Here is a 20,667-nt window from a genome sequence, read left to right as displayed (position 1 = left end):
GAAAATTATTCAGGCGTATAAAGAAATACGTTGACGTTTTATTTATTTGAATTTCGCTTTTGTTTGTATGTATGTATTCCCGTTTTCCATTTTCCATTCCCATTTCTTTTTCCATTTCATGTGACAGAAAAATAAGGGGAAAACATAGAATAGTATTATTTTGCATTCGAAGAATATTTCATCACTGCAACCGGGCAAAAATAGCCAGAGAATAGAAATATTTGCCTACAACTTGGAATAGGAAAAACAAGCATGGCGAAAAATACAATATACTGGCAACAAAATGTTATAAAAATACTCCAAAATGTTTTTTATGGCTAAAACCCCATATTCGTTTTTTAAGCATGGAAACCCCGAAATAGAATACGAATATTTGACAATCTAAAAGTTGTATGGAATTAACGAGCTCTGTAAGCTCAATATTTGATGTGGTTATAGACTTTAGACACACTTTTTTCCCATAGAGAATTTTCATATTTCCAGGTTTTGTAGTAAAACCGCACATCGAGGTAGCAAAAAGATTGAAATAAAAACATTAAGGCTGCGCAATTTTGTATTATTTAAACCTTTTATTATTTCATTAATATATGTAGGTTTATGTGCCATATGCTTAAAAAAATCACGTATTCAAAGAAAAGTTGACCAGAGAATAACGAGAGAATATATATGTACATATTTTGAACTCAATTATTGAAAGCCCCCCATGAAAGTTGACTCCAAAAAACATCCGTATGCATGTACATACATATGTACATATGTACATACGTACATACATACATATATAGATACTCGTACATATATGAATGCTCGTATATTTTTAAACCGGAAGGAATCCTTCCGAGATACGTTTGTGGGGGGGCATTTTATGGACGATTCGAACACATACTCGCATACTCGAATACAAATAAATATACTTATTTGTTTGTTTGTTCAGTACAATTTTTTTAAACAAAAATTTATTTCGGTCACTTCCTCGTCGTTCTGATTTTTTTCTCCACCCTTTTCTTTTGCAGCGCGTGTCCTCGAATGAGAGCCAAGTGGTGCTGGATGCGGTAACAATGGCAACATCCGGTAAATACAGTTGCGAAGTATCTGCGGATGCGCCCTCATTTCATACATTAATAGCGGCAGCCGAATTGGAGGTTATTGGTAAGTAATAAAGGCAAACATATAAAGGCCATTATTATATGCTGGTGATATCATTGAAGTAACTCTTTGGGGACAGGAAGACACAAAGTGAGCAATATATGGCGGGAAAATACTAAGAATAAGGGGTAAACATTAAAGTAATTTTGATCTTTTGAGCCTTTACATAGGACACAAAATTAGTTTCCAGTTCAAGTTGTATATCCTGACGTTAAAGTTTTCAATACGAAACTAGAAATCAAACTAAACCGAGCCAGAGGCCATGGCCGGAACAAACTTGCCAGTTGACCAAATGCCAAATGTGAAGTTGGAAGGAAGGGCCGAGTTCAATTGGCCAGGCGAGGAGGTAGTTAGATGTGGCTGGGAGGCTTGTGTGTGAACATGAAACTTAAAAATAAACCCTTGAAGTTCGAATGTTTTGGCAGTTAAGCAGACAAAATACCAACAGATTTGCGGGCAAACGAGATGAAGATGAAGATATTTAGGCGAGCAAACAAAATGAAAGCCGAGTGCAAATGTTTAGCCAAAGTCAGAGACGGTCAATAAACTGTCGAAGTGGCTGTGACTGTGACTGCGACTGCTTTTCAGGGGGGGTGGGGTGTTTTCAAGGAGCTTTCGATATGTTGACGGAGGTAAACTCAAATTGGCTTGACAAACTTTTGAAAGTGTCTATTTCATGTTTACAAACACACATATATGTGTGTCCCATGTGCTGCCAGTGGGTGAAAGTTTGTTTGTAGATTCTCATTTTGACTCTTAAGGAAAGCAGACAGACAGCAAGAGAAGTGAGTTTGACAGGCGAACGTGGATAAGAATATGTTTTTCTGCTGTTGAGATTATTTCTTCAGGCTTTACTTTCAACTGATTTTGCCAGTGCTCGCGAATATTTAAATTATGAACTGGGTATATCAGATACACCCCCAAGAATGAGTACACGCATATACAATGATTTCAATTGACAGCCGGACAGCCGGACAGAAGTTTCGGGTCAGATTCTGGGGGTTTCTCAATGCCGCAGTGTATCAGAAATATAGTGACAATCAATGGTCATGCCGGGTTGCTGTCCGCTGCCCGCACACCCATTCTTTTGCACGAGGATGCCCCATGCATGTACATATGTACCTCTGATGACTGATGCCATCTCTTTTGCTCTATCGTTTACAGAGACACCGCACAATGCGCCATTCATAACGGGAATTCGTTCCAGATACCGGGTCGGCGACATATTGCGAGGTAATTGCACATCGCGACACTCCCGGCCCGCGGCCAATCTCACATGGACAGTGAATAATGAAGAGGTGAGTACCATCGAAAAGCCCCAAACTCGCAGCCCCCTAGACCCTAGCCCGTAGCCCCCGCGTCATGCGCTCGTTCCCACTAGATGCGCCCGAAATTATGCAAACACAATTTTCTTGTTTTTAAGCGTTGGCATCTGGCTGGAATTTATGCGTCTGTTTTTGGCCGAATAGCTGTGGGGAGGAATAGCTGTGGATTGGGGGAACGCGCAGGTTAAGCCCGCTCTGTAATTACCAGAAAAACACACGCGTTCGTGGAGATCAACGCACTGGCGACACACCCATCCATATCCATACATTATGCCGCCCCCGAATGGCACGAACGTCAAATTGAGTCCGCTCTTTTTTTGGTTTCTACAGTTTCGGGAAACGTTTTATACACACGTTATGGCAATTGGGGAATTTTCAGAATGGGTTTGGCTTGGGCAAATGACCCAAATTGAGAGCGGACAGCGCACTCGAGTCGGGGACAATTTTCCCAGCTCACAGTTTCACGTTTTGCATTTTACACATCTCCATTTCTGCGCCGTGTACGCCAACTAATTGTTGGTGTCAATCGCAAGCAGCTCTTGAAGTTGGGCCGGAGATGGGAGTGGCATTGGAAGATAGCTCGAGGACTGTCTGAATAAGTGAAGATAAATATATAATGAATATAATTTGGTAAATTTTTAATAATTATTAAGGAGTGGAATATTCAGCTTTAAGTAATACCAAAAAAGGAATAAACTAAAATTCGAAATATTCAATTTACCGATGCAGGCAATTCTAGTGTTTAAGAATTATTATTTAATATTGTTTTTGCATTGAGAATTTCCTATGTTAAATATGTTAGCGATCCATAAAACTCTTGCCTCTAGGGGATATGTGATTTTCCGGGGAAAACTAAATAGTGCCGGAAGACCTAGTTTGCATATGGAAAATTAAATAATAAAAGGCTGCTGCCTAAATAATTAGCTTACAAATGTACATATACAATACAACTTATTCACATGGTGCGAGAGAGAGAGGGAGAGAGTGAGAGAGAGAGTGAGAGACAGCAGGGGGAAGAGCAGGCAGCGCCAATTTCAACGTCACTCAATGGCAAACAATGCTTATTGATGCTGCATAATAGGAGCATAGTGGTGGCAGGAAAACAAAGCCCACACATATCGACACACCCACACACACACACACACACACACACACACACACACACTTCCACAAACACACATACCTAAAGAGACCGCAATTCCGCGTTGGATGCACGAATTGGTTGTCGAGCTATCGAGACGAGCTGGCCATGGTCGCTGGTCGTTGGTCGGTTGATTGGATATGCGGAGCTGTCGCTATTTCCACCCAGTCCCAGCACCAGCCCATTCTGCTGCCCACAAAATCCGCTTAAACAATAAGCCAGAGAAACATACCACGAAAGCCAGCCAACAATCAACTATTCCAGGGAGAGAGCACAACTGCCAAAATAGAGGAACAAAAGAAAAACAAGCTGGCATTCCCTTCCGAAAGAAAAACCTCAAGTGGTACTGCAAGAGCCAGGTGGCGAGGGGGTGATTCCCGGTAGTTGCGGGGCAACAGACAAATTAATTTGCAGCCATGAAGTCAATCAAAGCCAATGCCCCAGCATGGCATCCCTAGTCAGTCCCCCAAAAAAGGATAATGGCCCAGGAATTTCTTTTAAAATACCTTCCCGTACGAGCGGCAGACACCTGGCTGTGTGACGTGCCAAACGGCATAGTGACCCACTGAGGATCCTATTTTTCATTTTTGTTTTAAATACAATTAACTCAATGAAACTTTCAATTGTTGCAGGTGAATCCATCCCACGTGCGGCATCATAAAATCGTTGTGGATACGCGAAACGATATGCAAACGTCCATTGTGGGCATTCACTTCGTGGTCACCGATCAGCACTTTGACAATGGCAAGCTTAAGGTGAGTGGATAATGTCCAATGTCCAATGGCTTTTAACCCGCTAATTGGTTGACCCTGCAGCTCCGATGCAGTGCCCAGCTGCACGACGTGTACTGGAAGACCACTGAGAAGACCATCCTCGAGGCGGATCCATTCACCAAGTACGGCAGCGGAGGGGCCAGCGGGAATCGCGTCAGCCCCGACGAGTTCTACGACCAGTACACGCTGCACGAGGACGAGCAGTTTCACAGCAAGAAGAACAGCTATCTGACACAGCTGCAGGGTAAGTAGAGCGCCAATTAGAGGACGAGTAGCTAAGAGACACACACAAACACACACACCGCACACACACACATCCACAATATACATACACCCGATACACGTACACTAGCACCAAAAAGATGCCTGCACCCATCGTGCTGGTAAGAGATGATAGATAGAACAAAGAACTACCAGAATACATCGAATACATGGCCTGCATTTGTCTGTGTCTTTCTCTATTTTTCGCTAGACTTTCTCTTTCATTCCTCAGGCGAAGAAGACGACGGGGCCGAAGGAGCGGAGGACGGCGGCGCTGCCTGGCGGGGCGCAGGCTCGGGCTCGTCCAGTTGCTGTCCGAGTCAATCTTTGGCAGTCAGTGGATCGCTGCTGGCGGTGCTCGGCTGGACGCTAGGCAGGCAATTAGTGTCGCAGTTGCAGGCGCTAACAAGCGGCGCCAGCAAGTACAGCAGAAGGTGCACCATCCTCCGTACACATTCCGGACACATGCGGGTCAGCGCCACAAAGCAAAGGCAGCGGCGGGCCCAGGGCCTGCAGGCGTCCAACTGCAGCTGGAGAGGATGTACACTCGAGAAGGCCAGAGGCACCGGCAGCAGCAGCAGCAGTTGCATCAGGCAATTAACATGATTCAATTGTCATGCAACTCTTGTGCCACATGCCGGGGAGGTGAACGGGATGCGAGAGTAGGGGAAGAGCCGTCGAGAAGAAGCCAGAATGCGCAGAGCAAATGCTTAGGATGAGGTGCGAGAGTTCAGCCCTAGGCCAAGACCCATAAGCAAAAGCAACCACTGCAAAATGTATCTAAAATATTTACACACTTATACACCAAGACACAAGACACTCGTTTCAGCTAGCTCAAAGTAACTTCGAATGCATTTAAGAGAAACAAAAAACAAAAAGCAAAAAAAACATAAAGATACACAAAAGTTGCCCATCACGAATGGGAGCCATTTCATCAAAAATGCAGCGATATTTGTTAATTTCTTTAAGAGATGAAGGGGCAAAAGCTGTTTCGCAATGGGACTTATGAAATCTGAATGAGTCCTTTTAGAACCGCATGAAAGCCGCTCCCTTTCTTCAAGTGAAGATAACAAAACGGAAAATGTTGTGCTAAGCTTTTCACTTTCAGTTCTCTATACAAATATATTTACATATATATTAAAGTCAAGATTATTTGTAATTGATATAAATGATATTTATATGTATGTATATGTACCATATAAAATTATATATATATGTATATGTATGTCCTACTATGCCTAAATGTAATACCAAGGGAGAGGAGAAAGCGAAAATAGGAGGATTGGCAAAGGGCAGAAGAGCAATTAGATTGTAAGTCTTAATATTGCCTATAGGTATATGAAAAAGGGAATATATGTATTGTACTTGTATATAATATATAAATGAAACGAAAACCAAAAATCGAGATATGTATGAGCTAAGTATTTACGGTAGATAATCAAAATAAAAACCAAAAGCGAAGACAAACCAGAAATTTTATTAGTGTTGGTGTGGGTAAAGTTGCGCTGTAACCAAAGTAAAGTAAGTATCTATATTGCTGCTGTAAATAATTATTACTAAATCTTCTAAAGTCTGGGTACAGTTTCTCTTCCTCAAATTAGTTATTTCTCAAGTCTTCTGTTATCATAATAAGAACTTCAGCTCCAGCTTCCTAAACAATAACATAATTAATTAGGATACATTCGTCAACGTCTCACGCCCACCTGGCCAGCAGCCCTAATGATCCCAGGCATTTCACTTATAACAAATGACACAAAATAAATGCGAACTGGAGCCAGCGACCCCAACTGAAGAAAGGACATCTCTCGGTTGGCCATTTTCCTGGTTTACTCGTAGTTGTTGCCGCCCAAACAATTAGCATAACTAAAACGCTCAATTAAGCGCCTAAAATGCTGCTGTGGAAGGCAACCAAGGACCCTCAATTTTCTTGGGAAAACTCCACTTTTCCCTGCTCTTCAGACTGATGCAATTTTCACCTGGCTGCTGCTCTCATTTTATTACACGTTTCTTTGCCTTTTCTGGCAGCTTTTTTCCCTTGTCTTTTGGTTTGTTTTTTCCTTTATTTTCTTTTCGTTTCTTGGATTTGTGTAACATTTTTTCTTTCCATTCTCTGTCGCCGCGTAATGTTTATTTTTAATTATATTTTTTCTCCCATTGTTTCTGTATATTGTTCTCTCTTCGTTGTATTTTTTTTTGGTTTTTCTTGTTCTTGTGCTCTTTGGTTTTTGCTGGCACTTGGTGGGTGTAATAAACGTTAATGGCGGTTGACCACAAAGAGAAATGGTCGCACTTCGTTCTCGGCCTCCTCCTGATTAGCCCGTGCACACACACAGGGCCATTGGATTTAATTGGGCAACATTTAATTGGATATTTGTTATCACATGCTTAGTGGCTTAATTATTTTGCATGGCTCAGACCAGGCCCAAAACCAAAATTAAATCATATTTCGGGAGAAACGAGAATTGTACGTCATTCCAAGCGTATCTTTGCTTGCAAAAGTTTGCAACAAAAAGCGGCTAAAAGCATTTAACAGAAAACGTCAAGCAAAAAAAAAAAAAAAAAACAAGTGCAGGAAAGCCAAAGAACTTTCTATTCTATTTTTGGTAGTTTATTTTTTGTGTTGGCTGCAGCTGGTGGAAAGTTTTCGTTCGTAAAAAGAAAATATTACAAAAAAATCAAGAAAGTTGGCTTCTTCAAGAAGACGTAAAGCGGCTTTTAAAAATGTTTCAGGCGCAACTTGGCTTTGGCTTTTCACTTAGCGAACAGCACCAACAACAGGCAGATACATTCAGGAGGATGTAGCTACATATTCATAATGCTGATTGTCCCCGTTGTTGCCCCAACCCAGCTAGTCGTTGTCCTGGAGATTGAAAATTTATTCAAAAGTCTGCCGAGTTTTGTCAAGTCTGGCGAGGAGCTGGCTGGTGCGAGTGGTGCCTCGGGATAATAACTTTAACTTGAAAAGTAGCTAGGCAAGCCGCTTTCCCTTGTTAGTTTCTCGCATTACCAACCCTCCCCGGAACTGAAATTTACATTTGAGGATACGTTTAAGTAGAAGAAAGTAAAAGCTGTCGCTTGTCATAATTGTGCGACAATTCTCGTCAAGAGTCAAGATGCTTACCATGAATATGTATGTCACTTGTACCTCTCAAGGGTTTACGTTTACGGATTAAAATTTAAAACACTGAAATGTATCAGTACTTCTGCTATAAGAAACGTGCAAAGCGGGTCCTTGAACTGGGGTCCGGATCTGTCGGCACCTGTTTATCACACGAATATAAAATGAAGCTCTCAGCAGATGCAAGTGCAAATAAAGTCACGCATGTATTCGCCGCACAGCCAGCCAGCACCACCACCCCCCACTCGAGCCACTAACCACTGCTGTGGCATGACTTCCAACCACAGGACGCACTGCCAAACAAACAAACTCACGCACAAACACATTTAAAGTCATAAATTTTTATTTATATGATGATGACTTAAGTTCTACGTGCGTTACCTGTATCACCTTAGCACCACCCGGCCACCCGCAGGCCGCTGCTCCACCAGACAGTTACAACTTCCTTTGGCTGGGCTTTAGTTAAGTGCATGATTATGCTTTTAGTGGCATGTTGAGGTTTTGTCAGTCAGTCTGGTATGCTGTCTTTTCACTTCGGCCATCACACACATCACCCCAACCCAAATGCCAGTGCCACCCAGACCCCTACTATGATTTGGATGGCAAAACTGAACTTCAAACTCTTTTCGTTGCACAGCGAGACGCAGGAGAGGTGTTGGCCTTCGACTCCGACATACGTGAGCTAATGGAAAATTCTTTTTGGAAGTTCCCTTCTCCCTTAACATCCTTATGGATATGGGTTTTCATTTATTTTTCGGCTCTAATTTCAAGTTCTGCGCTTCCATCTCTATTTCCAAAGTGCTGGTGCACACCCTGCCACAGGTAAGCCCTAAGCCGCAGCTGAGCTTGATTCTATGTGAAACTCTTGTTGGTTATTTGATAAGCTAGTTAGTTACTGAAGCCAGCACTGGACAGCATATTTTAAGCTCCTTTTCAGCTATTGGTTTGATGTAATTTTTAAAGTGTTGAAACACGAAAATCAGCCAGAAAATGTTCTACTTTTAAAGCATTGATTTTGTAACTTCCATATCTCCAAAAAATATTTGTCTATCTTGTTTCTGTTAATACTAATAAGAAGTTCTACCAGTTACATGCAAGTTAAAGCTAATTCTAAACTCGCAAACCGCATAAAAATCACTAAAATATAAAAAAGAAAAAAAGTTATGGCCAAGAAATAATTTTCACATAATTTTTTTGTGAGCCCGTTGATAGAATCATAAAAAGTCTCTACTATATATGGTACATCTTTTTAGTGCGTACTTTGCGGTGGCTAAGCATCAAGCAGAAAGTATGCAATCAACTTTGATGGGCATGGCCATATGTTAAAGGAGAAAAAAACATTCATCCTTGTATTTATGTAGATGCATAAATACCAAAAAAACTACAACTGAATGGGCAAAAGAGACATTCAACCCAATCTGGCAGTAAAAAGAAGAAAGAAAAATAATATAATGAATCATCCAGACAGAGCAACAAACTAACAAATTGTCATATAAATTTTAATAAGCGACTCCATAAAATATACGAGAGCATAATTATCGGCGGGAAGGCAAGTCAAACAAGGATTTTATGGACGGGCAAACAGCTGGAAGTGTGTAAATTATTGTGTCGAGCCAGAGGAATTAAAACATTTGCTGGAGACACTGCCACACAGACCAGACAATCCAGACACTGTCTGGCAGGCCCAGGCCCAGGCAATTCCTCATGAGTCATGCCAGCGCAGAGCTTGCCAAATATGCAGCTGCTGAAGTAAAAATAAGCATCAACATAAATATAAGTCAAACAAAGCGTAACGGGTTTACTTCTCTTCTCTTTTTTTACTTGCTAGTACATATAAAAGTAGATTTTTCTTCGTGTCTCGAGCTGGCTGGGGTAAAAGCAAGTTTGTCGCGTTGCCAAAAGCCAAACTAGATTCTAATGTGGTCGACGCAGTTCGTCTCTCACTCTGCAAAATGTTGCCTTTTATAAGGCGTAAACACTCACAATGCAAACGGCAGACTCACACTCCACTCGTGTGTACTTTCTCTGTATTCACGAATGCTTTTTCCCCCCTCTGTTTGTTTGGCTTTCACCCACCGCAGCCCCACACCACAATTATGTGAGAAGATTCGAGGGAAGGCCAGCATTTTCTCTTGTCGCCTGAACAAGCACAAAAAGAGACAAAAAACTTGAAAGGAGCACTAGAATCTCTCGGGCCGAACGTCGAAATACACTTGCAGTTCGAATGGATAAATAAAGTTCCAAGGGAATGTTGTAAAGTAAAACTTAAGGTACCAAATGACTATATATGTCTGATTTTAGATTTAAAATAATTCTGCAAACATCTGACTGTAATTATGATAATATCCTTTGATAGGGCATTCGTAAATCAGAACCTTTATGCGTTGGCATGCATTATCTGGCTGGGGTTTGGTGTTTGGGGGTCTAGCCGGTATGGTGCGACGGTGGCTTTGCGTCGTCTGTGGTGAAATGATGCGACAAAGTAAGTAGCAAAGGGGGTTGCCGGCGCTGCTCCGTGGCGGCTGCTGTTTCTTCTACTTCAGCTGCCTGTGTTTACTGCAACATAAATCAAAATCAAAGCCAAAACAGAAAAACAACACGCCTGAGGCGAGCTCTGAATTCGTATATTTCCCCATTTCGGGTTTTGCCTTCGTTTTGAGAGCAGGAAATGCAGCCATGTACGCCAACATAGTTAGATATGTGAAGATAAACAAATTTTCTCCTTTGGGGCGGAGCGGACAGATGCAGCGCGACAAGTAGACAAGTTGATGTTGCGTGTAAAGTGGAAGATAAGTGAAATGCGCTCCCGTTACAGAGCGTTTCCATAGCGAATTGCAGCGTGACATCATCCTAAAATGGCAAATGAAAGAGATTGAGCAAAGAAGTGATCTACTTTCTACTAATCAAATAACCTTCTGTTGAGAATATCCCTGGATACCTTTAGCAGATTCCAGCGGCAACTTTATTTAACAAGTGTCAAATATTCAATTTTAAGTTAATTACATTTCGATAAAGTTCTCCAACTAATTTGAACTGTCAAAACAGTGGGACCACGATCCCATTAGTTTCAAACTTATTGCTACACAACAGAGAAAAAAACTGAAAACTAAACCGCCAACAAATAGCATGTTGGAATATTTTCAATTCATTTTCGATGCACGCGCAGTCTGGCCCCGGGCAAGACAAGCATCAATTTCGATACAGAAATATAATAAATGGAAAAATACCCAAAGGAAGGGAGTACGTATTGGATATCCACGTATTAGCGGTAAGCACGCACATGTCAGGCCCACATCCAACTTCCCTTCCAGCTGTTTATTAATGATTGGAGCACCTGAAATCATTGCCCACCTATTGGTATTCCCAGTATGTATACAAATACTCGCGTATGCATATGAACGCATATTGAACGAAGTGAATGGAAAGCGAAACAAACTCTGTTACAGGACAATTTTCACTTATTCCTACGCCAGAGCTGAACCAAAAAAAAATAAATACAATTACATTACATTACGAAAACAGAAAAGTGTAAAAAGCAAATGCTTGCATTTAAAATTTCGCACCTGTTTTGGGCGTTGAATAAATATTTTATTAGGCCTACCATTCTGTTGAAATGAGTTTTGGGGCAGCAACACGTTCCAGCAGGCATTCTGACGCACATGGAGACGAGTGTATGAAACCGAATATGGCGATGATTTCGAATCTAACTGCTGCCTTCTGTTTGCTCGCCAAAATATGCAATGACATTGACGGCACTACACGAAATGCGATGCCTCACTGAATGCCGTCTAATGAATGGACACGGAGGCGCACACAATCACAATACCACCGGAAGCAAGGGAAATACTCTCTCACTCTCTCGCTGTGTGCATGTGAGTTGGCTCACAGGGTACTTGCAGATATCCATGGGATGCTTGACTCTTGAAAACAATGCAAGAGGCAGAAAAATAATGCATAGATGTATTTTAAAACGTTAAAACATTTTCCTAGATTTTGTTTAACCTACTAAAGCATTGTTTTGTATCCAATACAGCAAGTACCGGGGTATACCCTAGTCGAGGCACTTTCGTATTCCTACACTGTTTTTGTGTATTCATCTTGTTTTCAATTCCATTTCACATGCGGCCCGGCACGGCCGCCATCGGCAGACGGCAACACTCTTTTCCGCGTTGCCTTTGGTGCATTTCTCAGTTTGTCGCTCTGCCATTTTGCCTATTATTAGGGCGTGTGCAAGACGCAGATTGCGCTTTTTCCCTTCCCATTTTACTCCTCGCTCCTTTTGGTCTTGTATATGTTGAGCCAGCGATTCAATTTCAATGGTTGTTTGCTCGGGCTCTTTGTGGTCTCGGGATTGGATCAGATTATGGCTGATTGTTGCTGGAATTGGAGTTGGAAGCTGCAAGCATGATGAACACACAAACTCTTTGTTCAAGCAAATTTATGCCACGAATATAGTTAGTTTAATTCTTTATCTATGGAAAAAGAGAGAGCAAATAATTTATTTGTAACAACACATCAAATTCTCGACTGATAATTATATTTTAGTAATTTAAAATTTACTTTCAAGGCATATTGTTTGTTTACTTTGAATGGACCCCTAGTTGTCTCATTCAAAGGACGCTGAGATTCAATAATTTTTTATTGAACGCATAACTCCCTTTGGTCGAATTCTGGCAAAATGTTTATTATGCAAATCGAATGACAAAGGCCAAAGGGGCAATATCAGGGAGAGAAAAAAAGAAGCAAACTGTAGCTGCAACGCACCCGATATGGCCCAGAGCTAGGGGCACGGAGGGAAATAACCAAAAGCATTAATTAATATTCAAGTGGTCTCCTCCCTGTCGTGTTGCCCCCTTTGTTCTTATTTAATTTCATGCAGACATGAGGGGAATGCGGGGAGCAGCTTCTTGTGGATTGCCCGGGGGGAACTTATCAGTGTCAACGTTGTGCCAATAAAAACTATACTAGTATGCAAATATTTCCACAATCAAACAAATAGCTGCTAACAGGAGCAGTAGCTGGAGTAGGAGCAGGAGCCTGAGCAGGAGCTGGAGCTGGAGCAGCAGCAGCACACAATACCAACAAGGATGTGCAAACAAAAGCTGAAAGAATCCCACAGGACGAGGCGCCATGTGAAGCATGCAGAAATAATGGCAGAAGCCGGCAATAGGAAAGGGAAGGAGCAGAAAAGGCAGAGCGTGGCAAGTGCTCGGCGCTAGAGAGCAGATGCCTCACGTTTCCTTCTCTCCCAACGCAACAGGACATCACGGGATTGGCTGTGGCCCGCTTCTTTAGCCGCTTTCCGCTTACGCTTAGACATTCGGCTTTGATTTGCCAAAGAAGAAAGTACGTACACCAGAACCAGGCACCAGGCACCAACACCAGCAACAACGAATTTGCATAGCTCAGTGCAATATTTCCATTCTCCTGTTTTGTCTCGAACCTCCAGTTCCAGTAACAACATCAATTCCCCTGGTTCCTGTCTTTGCATTTCCTTTTATTTCACTTCTTACTTTAGTGGTGGAAAAAACGCGCGAACAAGTTGCCAACTTTCATACGCCATGTGGGACGCACTTTTTTCTGTGTTTCACTTCCTTCCAAACAAAAAGCAGAAAAAAGTACGTAGACAAGAAAGTTATTCTTAAACTGATAGAATTTTAGAATCCCTTAGCTGACCTTTCCATTGTTACTGTCCTCCCAGAAGTAAGATATTTGTTATTTCCCTCCGTGTAACTTTAAGTTTTGTTTAACAGCTTTTGAGGTAATTATGAATTGATAGTTAAGAGAGTTTCTTTTTGTTTTAAACATAGGCTTAACTTTGAAAAAATCTATATTGCCGTTCGAAGGAATTTGAGTAATAAATCTGTACTAAAAAATTGGATGAAACTATTTAAACAAACGATTTGGGGAATTGGCAAGGGAGTTAGTGTCGGATAAACTTACTTTTGGTGGCCTTGTGAGAAGTTATTTTACATTTATATTTCCCATTTAAATATTTTATATTATTTGTATTGTTTTACACAATAATTGGCTCCACTGAGCTATTTTATGTTCATTTTATTGCAGTTCGCATCATGTTTTGAGTTCCCTATTCTACTCCACGCCACTCCACTGTTTGTCTTGAGCAACTAATAATCCTAATCGAAGAACAGACTGCGCACGAGGTAACTTTTTAATTGACCTCTCTTTCTGACATTCTTCCTGTCTCCTTTCGCAGTGGGCGCTTTACGCATTTGTGCCAACTTAAAAGCCATAAAGCCGCAACAATAGAAGCTGCCTTCATAAAATATTTTCCTTTTTTTGCAACACTATACAACACTCCATTCCATGCCCTACCCAAGGGTATACAAACCAAGCATTTACGCATTTTATGTAAACTTACGCATTCGGAAATACCTGACGGATTGTGGTATGGGTAGTGGTGGAGGTGGAGGTGCTCCTACGGTAGGTGCCCTTACAGTAACGCGAAGCATGCCAGAGATGGAGAAGCTTGGCTTGATAAACTATAAGCCACAAATTTGCATGGAGCTGCTGCTGCTGCTTCTTTTTCTTCGACTACAAATTGCCATTAAATGCAGCAACAAGAGGCGGCTCCTCTTACCGGGTGTGTCTATGGGTATGAGTATGGGTATGGGCGTGGCCGTTAACGAATCTATGTAGTAGCGTGACTGCCATCCGCTCTACCTCCAAACTTTGTACTTCAGTTGAGTGGCGCTACCTGGGCGGGGGAGTGGAGTTGCCAGCCCAACAATAACTGACACCAGTTGCTGCTGCTTTTGCTTTCCACTTTCCACTTTGTTGCAACAATTTGCGCGCCCCGAGGCGCCGCAAGGATACGCTGTGAGAAAGGACGAAAGATGATGCTGGGATGCTGCTTCATTGCATTTAATTCATTTTTATTGCAGAAGCTTACAGACAGATAGAGGAAAGGTATACACATAGGTGGGGCAGAGCAGGGCAGTGCAGTGCAGTGCAGTGTGTCGGGCCAAAGGCCACTTGGGTGTGCTCTTTAAAAATATATTGGGCAAAATTTTATGCAGTTGGAGATGCTAAGCTGGTCGCAGGAGCCAAGGATGTAGCTAACCAGCTGCCATTCTCCTTGGCTCCGTTTCCCTCTTCCCTTCCTGTGCACTCCTTCCTCTGACGCTGCATGCAATACAAAAGTTTTTACAAAGTAGCTGCGGCAGCTGCTGCAAGTTTGAGCAGCATCGCAACCATGGGCGCCAAGGATGGGGCATGCCACGGACAGGACGGGACGGGCGCGACAGACAGACAGGCATTTTGATGAAGCTGCTTTATATATTGGGTGCGGGTTTTCGTTGGGTGGCCCTAGGTTGGTGCCTGGGTCCTGTCTGTGTCCGTAGCTGCCAGCAGAAGCAGCAGCAGCATAATTTAAATAGCATGTAAATTAGACGGAAGTCTAAAACGAGTGCATAATGTCTGCTAAAAGTGTTCTAAGTGATTGTAATTTAGGTAAAAGTTCCACTCAAGGCGCGCGGAAGTAGACTTGTGGCTAGAAATTGTCTTGGATGATCAAGTGGTACGCCTAAGCCAATAGCCGTGCAAATTGATGGCCCTTTAAACGCTTTTGACAAAAAGATTATGCTGATGGAAGTAATGGGTTCAGGTTAATAGATTAATTAATTATAACGTTAGCACGTACTCAAAAAATCTCTCTATTTACCCCCAAATATTTATAGAGGAAAGACATAATTATGAGTACTTTAAATGGTGGAGAGAAAAACGAACAAACATCTTAAACACTTTCAAATACAAGTACTCTTCATTGCGCACTTCATTGTCTTTTGTGTCTCTGCTTTATCAACTATCCTTGAATTTTTTCCTTCGTTTTCCGTTCCCGATTAAAGCAGGAGAAGACAACCCTTAGATTTGAGTGTGGAATTGGGGTAGCAGGGGGCCGAAATGAGTGCGGGATAGTGGAAGCAAAACCAAAAAACTGCGTGGTCCATGCTAAGACCGGGCTCAAAGAATTCCGGGATTTTCTTGGGTCTTAGCACCTTTCACTTCCGTATTTGCCTTTTTCGCTGTGCCATGTGGCCATCTGCGGACAAGGTTGGGAGAACGGAATCCGCATTCGATTCAGAGTGGGATTTCATTCGGTGCTGCCATTTTTGTGCGTGTGAGCTTTAAGTTGGTCCTGGGACATATGTATGTACATATGTGAAATATTAGTTGTTTTTACGCGGTTCAAGATTACTGGAACATGAAAGGAAAACCACAATAACTCATTTTGAATTGTCATTATTGCCGAGACTTACAGCCTGCTCTCATCTACATTTGCTGTTTTTAAAATTCCATACTGCAGCAAGTTGTTTGTTCTCTCTTTTCCCTCTTTAATTAGCTCCCACAGTCTAGCACTAACCACTTCAGGCAACTCTTCAGAAATTCTCCACACAGTACTCCAACAACAGCAACGAGTATCTAAAATAATTTTACCTTTGGATTAACGGCCACTCTGGCAACTGCAGTGCAAACATACTTCCAGATCAACTTTGTGAGCTTCGGCACTAAAAATACTTAACCCCATTTCGGGAGAGTTTCATCAAAAACAAACCCACTAGAGGCGCACTCTAATCTATCAATAATATTATTACTTGTTCACTTTGCTCATCTTGCAACATTTCTCGTTGCACTCGCTCTGTCTCCCAGAACTTTTAACTATATAACCCGAAGCCAGTCCCAGTCCAAGTCCCAGTCTTGGTCCCAATCGAGTCCCTCCAGGTAGGCAGCTACTCAACGAGCTTGGGTAATTCCTTAGGTAAATTTATAATTACTGGCAGCAACTTGAACTAGTTACGCCTGCAGTTGAAGTCCTTTTCCCCCTGGACAGGTGTGCGTGTGGCCAATGGGTGGCCAAAAGGAGTTGGGGAGCTGGCCTGCAAAAGTTGTATCAAGTTGTTGTCTGGGCCAGCGACCAAGTCGGACAAGGCGGACAAGGCGCCAAGGCAATCTAATTTCCATTTTGCCGGGCAGACGGAGCAGCTACTCTTGCCACTCATCCCACTCCGCTACTTCTCCGCTTTCATTAGTTTTTCATGCTGAGGCAGCCGCACCTGGGAGTGGCTAAAAAGTTCATTCTAAGCGAAATTAAGTGCCATTTTTATTCGATTTTGTTTTCACTCGTTTTTGGCTATGCAAAAGTGCACTCGGTAGTTACACAGAGTTTACGGAGAGCGAGAGAGAGAGAGAGAGTTTTCCCTGGAGTTGTTCCATCTAAAGTTGTTTCTGCTGTGCAGCTCGACGTTTTTCATTGATTTTAATGAAAATGCAATTAAAAATTTAGCATACTCCAGGGTATAAGTGCATTAACATTAACTGAAAAATGATTTATAGCGTGTTTGACATTTTAATTATGCTCGCCGACGAAAACAAACAATCATATAAGGATATCTATGTGTGTGCCAGAGAGAGAGAGGCCGTTTTTCCGGCCATTTGTTTTAATTTTTGTTGTTTGGTGTTCAATTTTTAATGTTCAATTAATTGCATTAAATTATGTGCAAAATTATGCACTTAAAATGCAATAAGTTTCAACCTACAGCCAGAACTAAACCATCGGAGCGAATCAAAAGCGAGACACAGTGCACTTAAATGAAGGAGACAAGAATGTGATAAATTGTTCAAATAAATTCAGGTGTGTTCTTTTTAGATGTCCACGAACCTTATTGGGGGCAATGTTTTGCATTGGTTTTATTTATTCAAAAATGGATTTAATTAAGGGTAGATTAGTTCGCTTATCGACGATTACTACACTGAAACTTGGTAAATAAATTCAATTTTCAGTCATAAATCTAAAAGAATTATTTCCGCCGTACCTTCCATAGCCTGCCGTGAGTCTGTCTGACACATAATCTCTGCCTGTTGTGCTTCCCAGAAATTCACTTTCATTACGTCTAATATTCTTACGTTTTCCCATCGGCAGCTCTCTCTCTGCCCTGGGCAGCGCATCAAAAACCAATTAATTTTTATGTTACAGCTTTGTGCTGTTTGTTGTTCTATATTTTTTGCAACAGCAGCAGCAAACAGCAACAACAATGTGGCAAGAGAATCCTGGACAGGACATACGCATACAGAAGCAATTAGTCAGAAAATTTAACACAGCTCATTGGGCAAATTCGAACATGGCCGAACCTAATGACATAATTTCGCCATTGACTGGATTAGATAATGCCCACAACACAAACGAGGACACGAGCACACAGACACGCAGCCTCTGTGGAGAGGCCTCCGCCCTAATCCGCCAGCCAGGACTAATTGTTATAGGTCCTGGCCGGGACACAAGACAATCTGTTATAAGCCTTCGGCTAAAGATTAATGATCAGAAATCCCTAATGAAGTTATTCGGGAATAAACAGGACTGCGATTGGATTGCGTCTGCACGTTGAAGTGATGATGAGCGTAATGACAGCAGAAAGAGAGGACCACAACTAAAAAAAGGAGACGACAGCACGGGAGACGGCTCTGGGGGGAATCTCTTTTTATTTATGATGCATTTAAATTGTTGCTCTTTTGCATATTTACCTTGTTATTTTATTACGTGCCGGAAATGAACTGAAATATAAAATAAAATGAAATAAAATAAAAAAAACTGAAAAAGACCCCAGCGAAACCGACCCCAACCTAAACAGCGCGAAAACATTGTCACAGCATGAAGTCGAATGTTTTTTATATGCAAAAATATTTCATTTCCTACAGCAGCGAAATGTTAAATAATAAAAAGAAAACAACAACGGGAGGAGCCGGGAAAATCAGCAGGAAAATGAGCGACAAAGTAAAATTCATAGTGGCGAGGAGGGCCAGAGACAGAACGGCAGGGAGGGGAGTCCGGAAAAGACTGAGCAAATAAAAAAGTGCAATAAAAATCTGTTTAACATGAAGTGCTGCAAACGCACAAAAGTATGCTCGAGCTACAACTGCAGAGAGAAAGGATCTGAAGAAAAAGGAGCTGCGAAATCATCCTGTTATATTCCGACTCCTCCCATACACTTTACAACTTATGAGTGCTAATAAAATTCACTCGGCATATCCCTGACAATTCACAAAAAAAGAAAGTAACACAAGGGAACTGTGGGCGTCCCTCAAGGTGTGCGCTTTGATAAAGAAATCGCCCCTCAACCAGTCCGTTTGATGGTGACAAAGGTGGGGTGGACTACACCCCTATATGTACATATCCATGGACATAATAAAATGCAAGGATTTCGTTTTAAATTTCACAATTTATTCTGGCAGTCATGGCCACAACAGTTGCTTTGTGCAATTTCTGTGATAATTTCGCAAAGAAAGTAAGGAGACGTTGCTGCTTATGATGATGAAATCCCGGGGCTTTGGCTAATGCCAAGATTATTGAGAATTTATGCACTCAAGATTTAAATTGTGGAGGAAACGAATGCACTTTGGTTAAACGTACTTTTTTCAGTTACCCCTTTAACGTTCAAACTTACCAATTGCCATCGAAAACCAACACAATTGATATTTCTTCTGTTACTATTTATTTTCGAACTGAAGCTGCGCATCGACTGTGCTCTCTTCCTGTCAACATTTTTAAGTCTATAATAAAAAATAAATTAAAAATAATATTGGGAAATTGTAATTTTCATGCAGACTAAAATCCATTTATATCTAAAGAGAGTTTAATATTTGATTCACTAAAAAAGTGGGATCAAGAACCCCAGGAGAGTTCACTTATGGAAGTGTCATTTCAGTCAAACGTCAGTCGAACATCATTGACAGACTGGAAGCATATCGAAAGCCATGAAATCGAAAGGAACACTTCTGGCAGCAGTGCTACTGTTGGTGCTGATCCATCTTCAGATCAGTGAGGCCATTTGGTTTCCCTGGTACTTCCATCGCTACGGACTGGAACCACACTCGGCTCGTCACAAGGGCGCTGGCGGTGGCGGGGTAACAGCTTCGGCGGCTCCCAGTGGCAAACAGACAATGCCTCCGAGCAGAGCTAACAAGGACAAGAACAAGGGCGGTCCGACCTGTCCGCCTGGCTACGAGCTTAAGGATCCCAAGTCTGTACGTGAAGCGGGATCGGCTACACGTATCTGCGATGATAATCCTGTGCTGATGCAGCTTGCCCGCCTCTATGTGGTCAGTCCGGAGAGGATTGTGCTGCTGCTGGCCCAGCCCTCCTTGGTCGACTCGTGCGCCGAGATCCGCGATGTCCTCGCGAACATTCATGCTGCAACTAGCAAGTGTGTCCTGGCCCCAGACAATATCTATGGCAAGCTCAGCGATGGTCTGGACTACTTCAAGGAGGTTGTCTGCGAAAGTGATTGTGAGGGCAGCTCACGCAAACGCTTTGCTGGGCTCCTGGAGGCTCAGAACTGCATCCGGGAGATGCGCACCGACATGATCGAGTGCGAGGCCCCGCCCGATTGGTACGAGACGCGGAATAAATCAAAGCTCTGTCAGATCTACAACGATGTCCTGGACTGCTACTACACCAGGGCGGCCATGCTCTGTGGCATTGAGTCGGCCAAGCAGCTGAGATCCTTTGCTGCGGACAGCATGGGCCGAGCCATGAACCAAAAGTGTGAAGTCAGCAAGAAACTGCCCAGGGTGGATAATGCCATGCCGTCGATGGCAACAAGCTCTTCGCCCATGGGTATGGCCATAGTTACCCTCGTCTTGATTGTTATATTTTGTTAAGGTTTTTGCTTCGGATACTTTCCATTTTTATTATATTTTATTAGCAGCAAAACCATGTGGAAATTGTTAAATATATATGTGAATATTTTAATGTTGAGGTACAGAGTTTGGCCTAAACATGTAAAACTATTTATCTTCGAACTGGCCTCATTGGCAACTTAAGTTTTTTGGCTATTTTCAACTAAATTTCAATAAATACCCATGGGACTTAAGCTGTCGACAAAATAA

The 20,667-nt window shown here is 42.2% G+C and overlaps 2 protein-coding genes across 4 annotated transcripts in view; both read left to right on the top strand.

Annotated features, from left to right (window-relative positions):
* Positions 1-5,530, top strand: part of LOC117900139 — a 43,452-nt gene extending 37,922 nt beyond the window's left edge. For 2 of the 3 annotated variants that reach the window (XM_034810367.1, XM_034810369.1), the window contains exons 4-8: positions 1,014-1,149; positions 2,311-2,444; positions 4,245-4,367; positions 4,428-4,629; positions 4,858-5,530. In XM_034810367.1, coding sequence (XP_034666258.1) covers positions 1,014-1,149; positions 2,311-2,444; positions 4,245-4,367; positions 4,428-4,629; positions 4,858-5,252 — 990 coding nt within the window. In that variant the 3' untranslated portion in view covers positions 5,253-5,530. The remainder of the gene's footprint in view (positions 1-1,013; positions 1,150-2,310; positions 2,445-4,244; positions 4,368-4,427; positions 4,630-4,857) is intronic. The other variant, XM_034810368.1, reaches the window with a different exon arrangement.
* A 13,891-nt stretch (positions 5,531-19,421) lies between these two features.
* On the top strand, positions 19,422-20,448 carry LOC117900480. The gene has a single exon (XM_034810865.1). It carries the CDS (start codon positions 19,534-19,536, stop codon positions 20,437-20,439), a length of 906 nt encoding a protein of 301 aa, XP_034666756.1. The 5' UTR covers positions 19,422-19,533; the 3' UTR covers positions 20,440-20,448.
* The last annotated feature ends 219 nt before the right edge of the window (positions 20,449-20,667 follow it).

This window comes from Drosophila subobscura, chromosome U, assembly GCF_008121235.1.
Source record: "Drosophila subobscura isolate 14011-0131.10 chromosome U, UCBerk_Dsub_1.0, whole genome shotgun sequence".
NCBI lineage: Eukaryota > Metazoa > Arthropoda > Insecta > Diptera > Drosophilidae > Drosophila > Drosophila subobscura.
The sequence above is the reverse complement of the archived record's forward strand: the minus strand, read 5'-3'. Positions and strand labels throughout refer to the sequence as shown.

Coding starts and splice junctions, on each gene's coding strand:
- LOC117900480 (XM_034810865.1), top strand. CDS start 19,534: ATGAAATCGAAAGGAACACTTCTGGCAGCAGTGCTACTGTTGGTGCTG.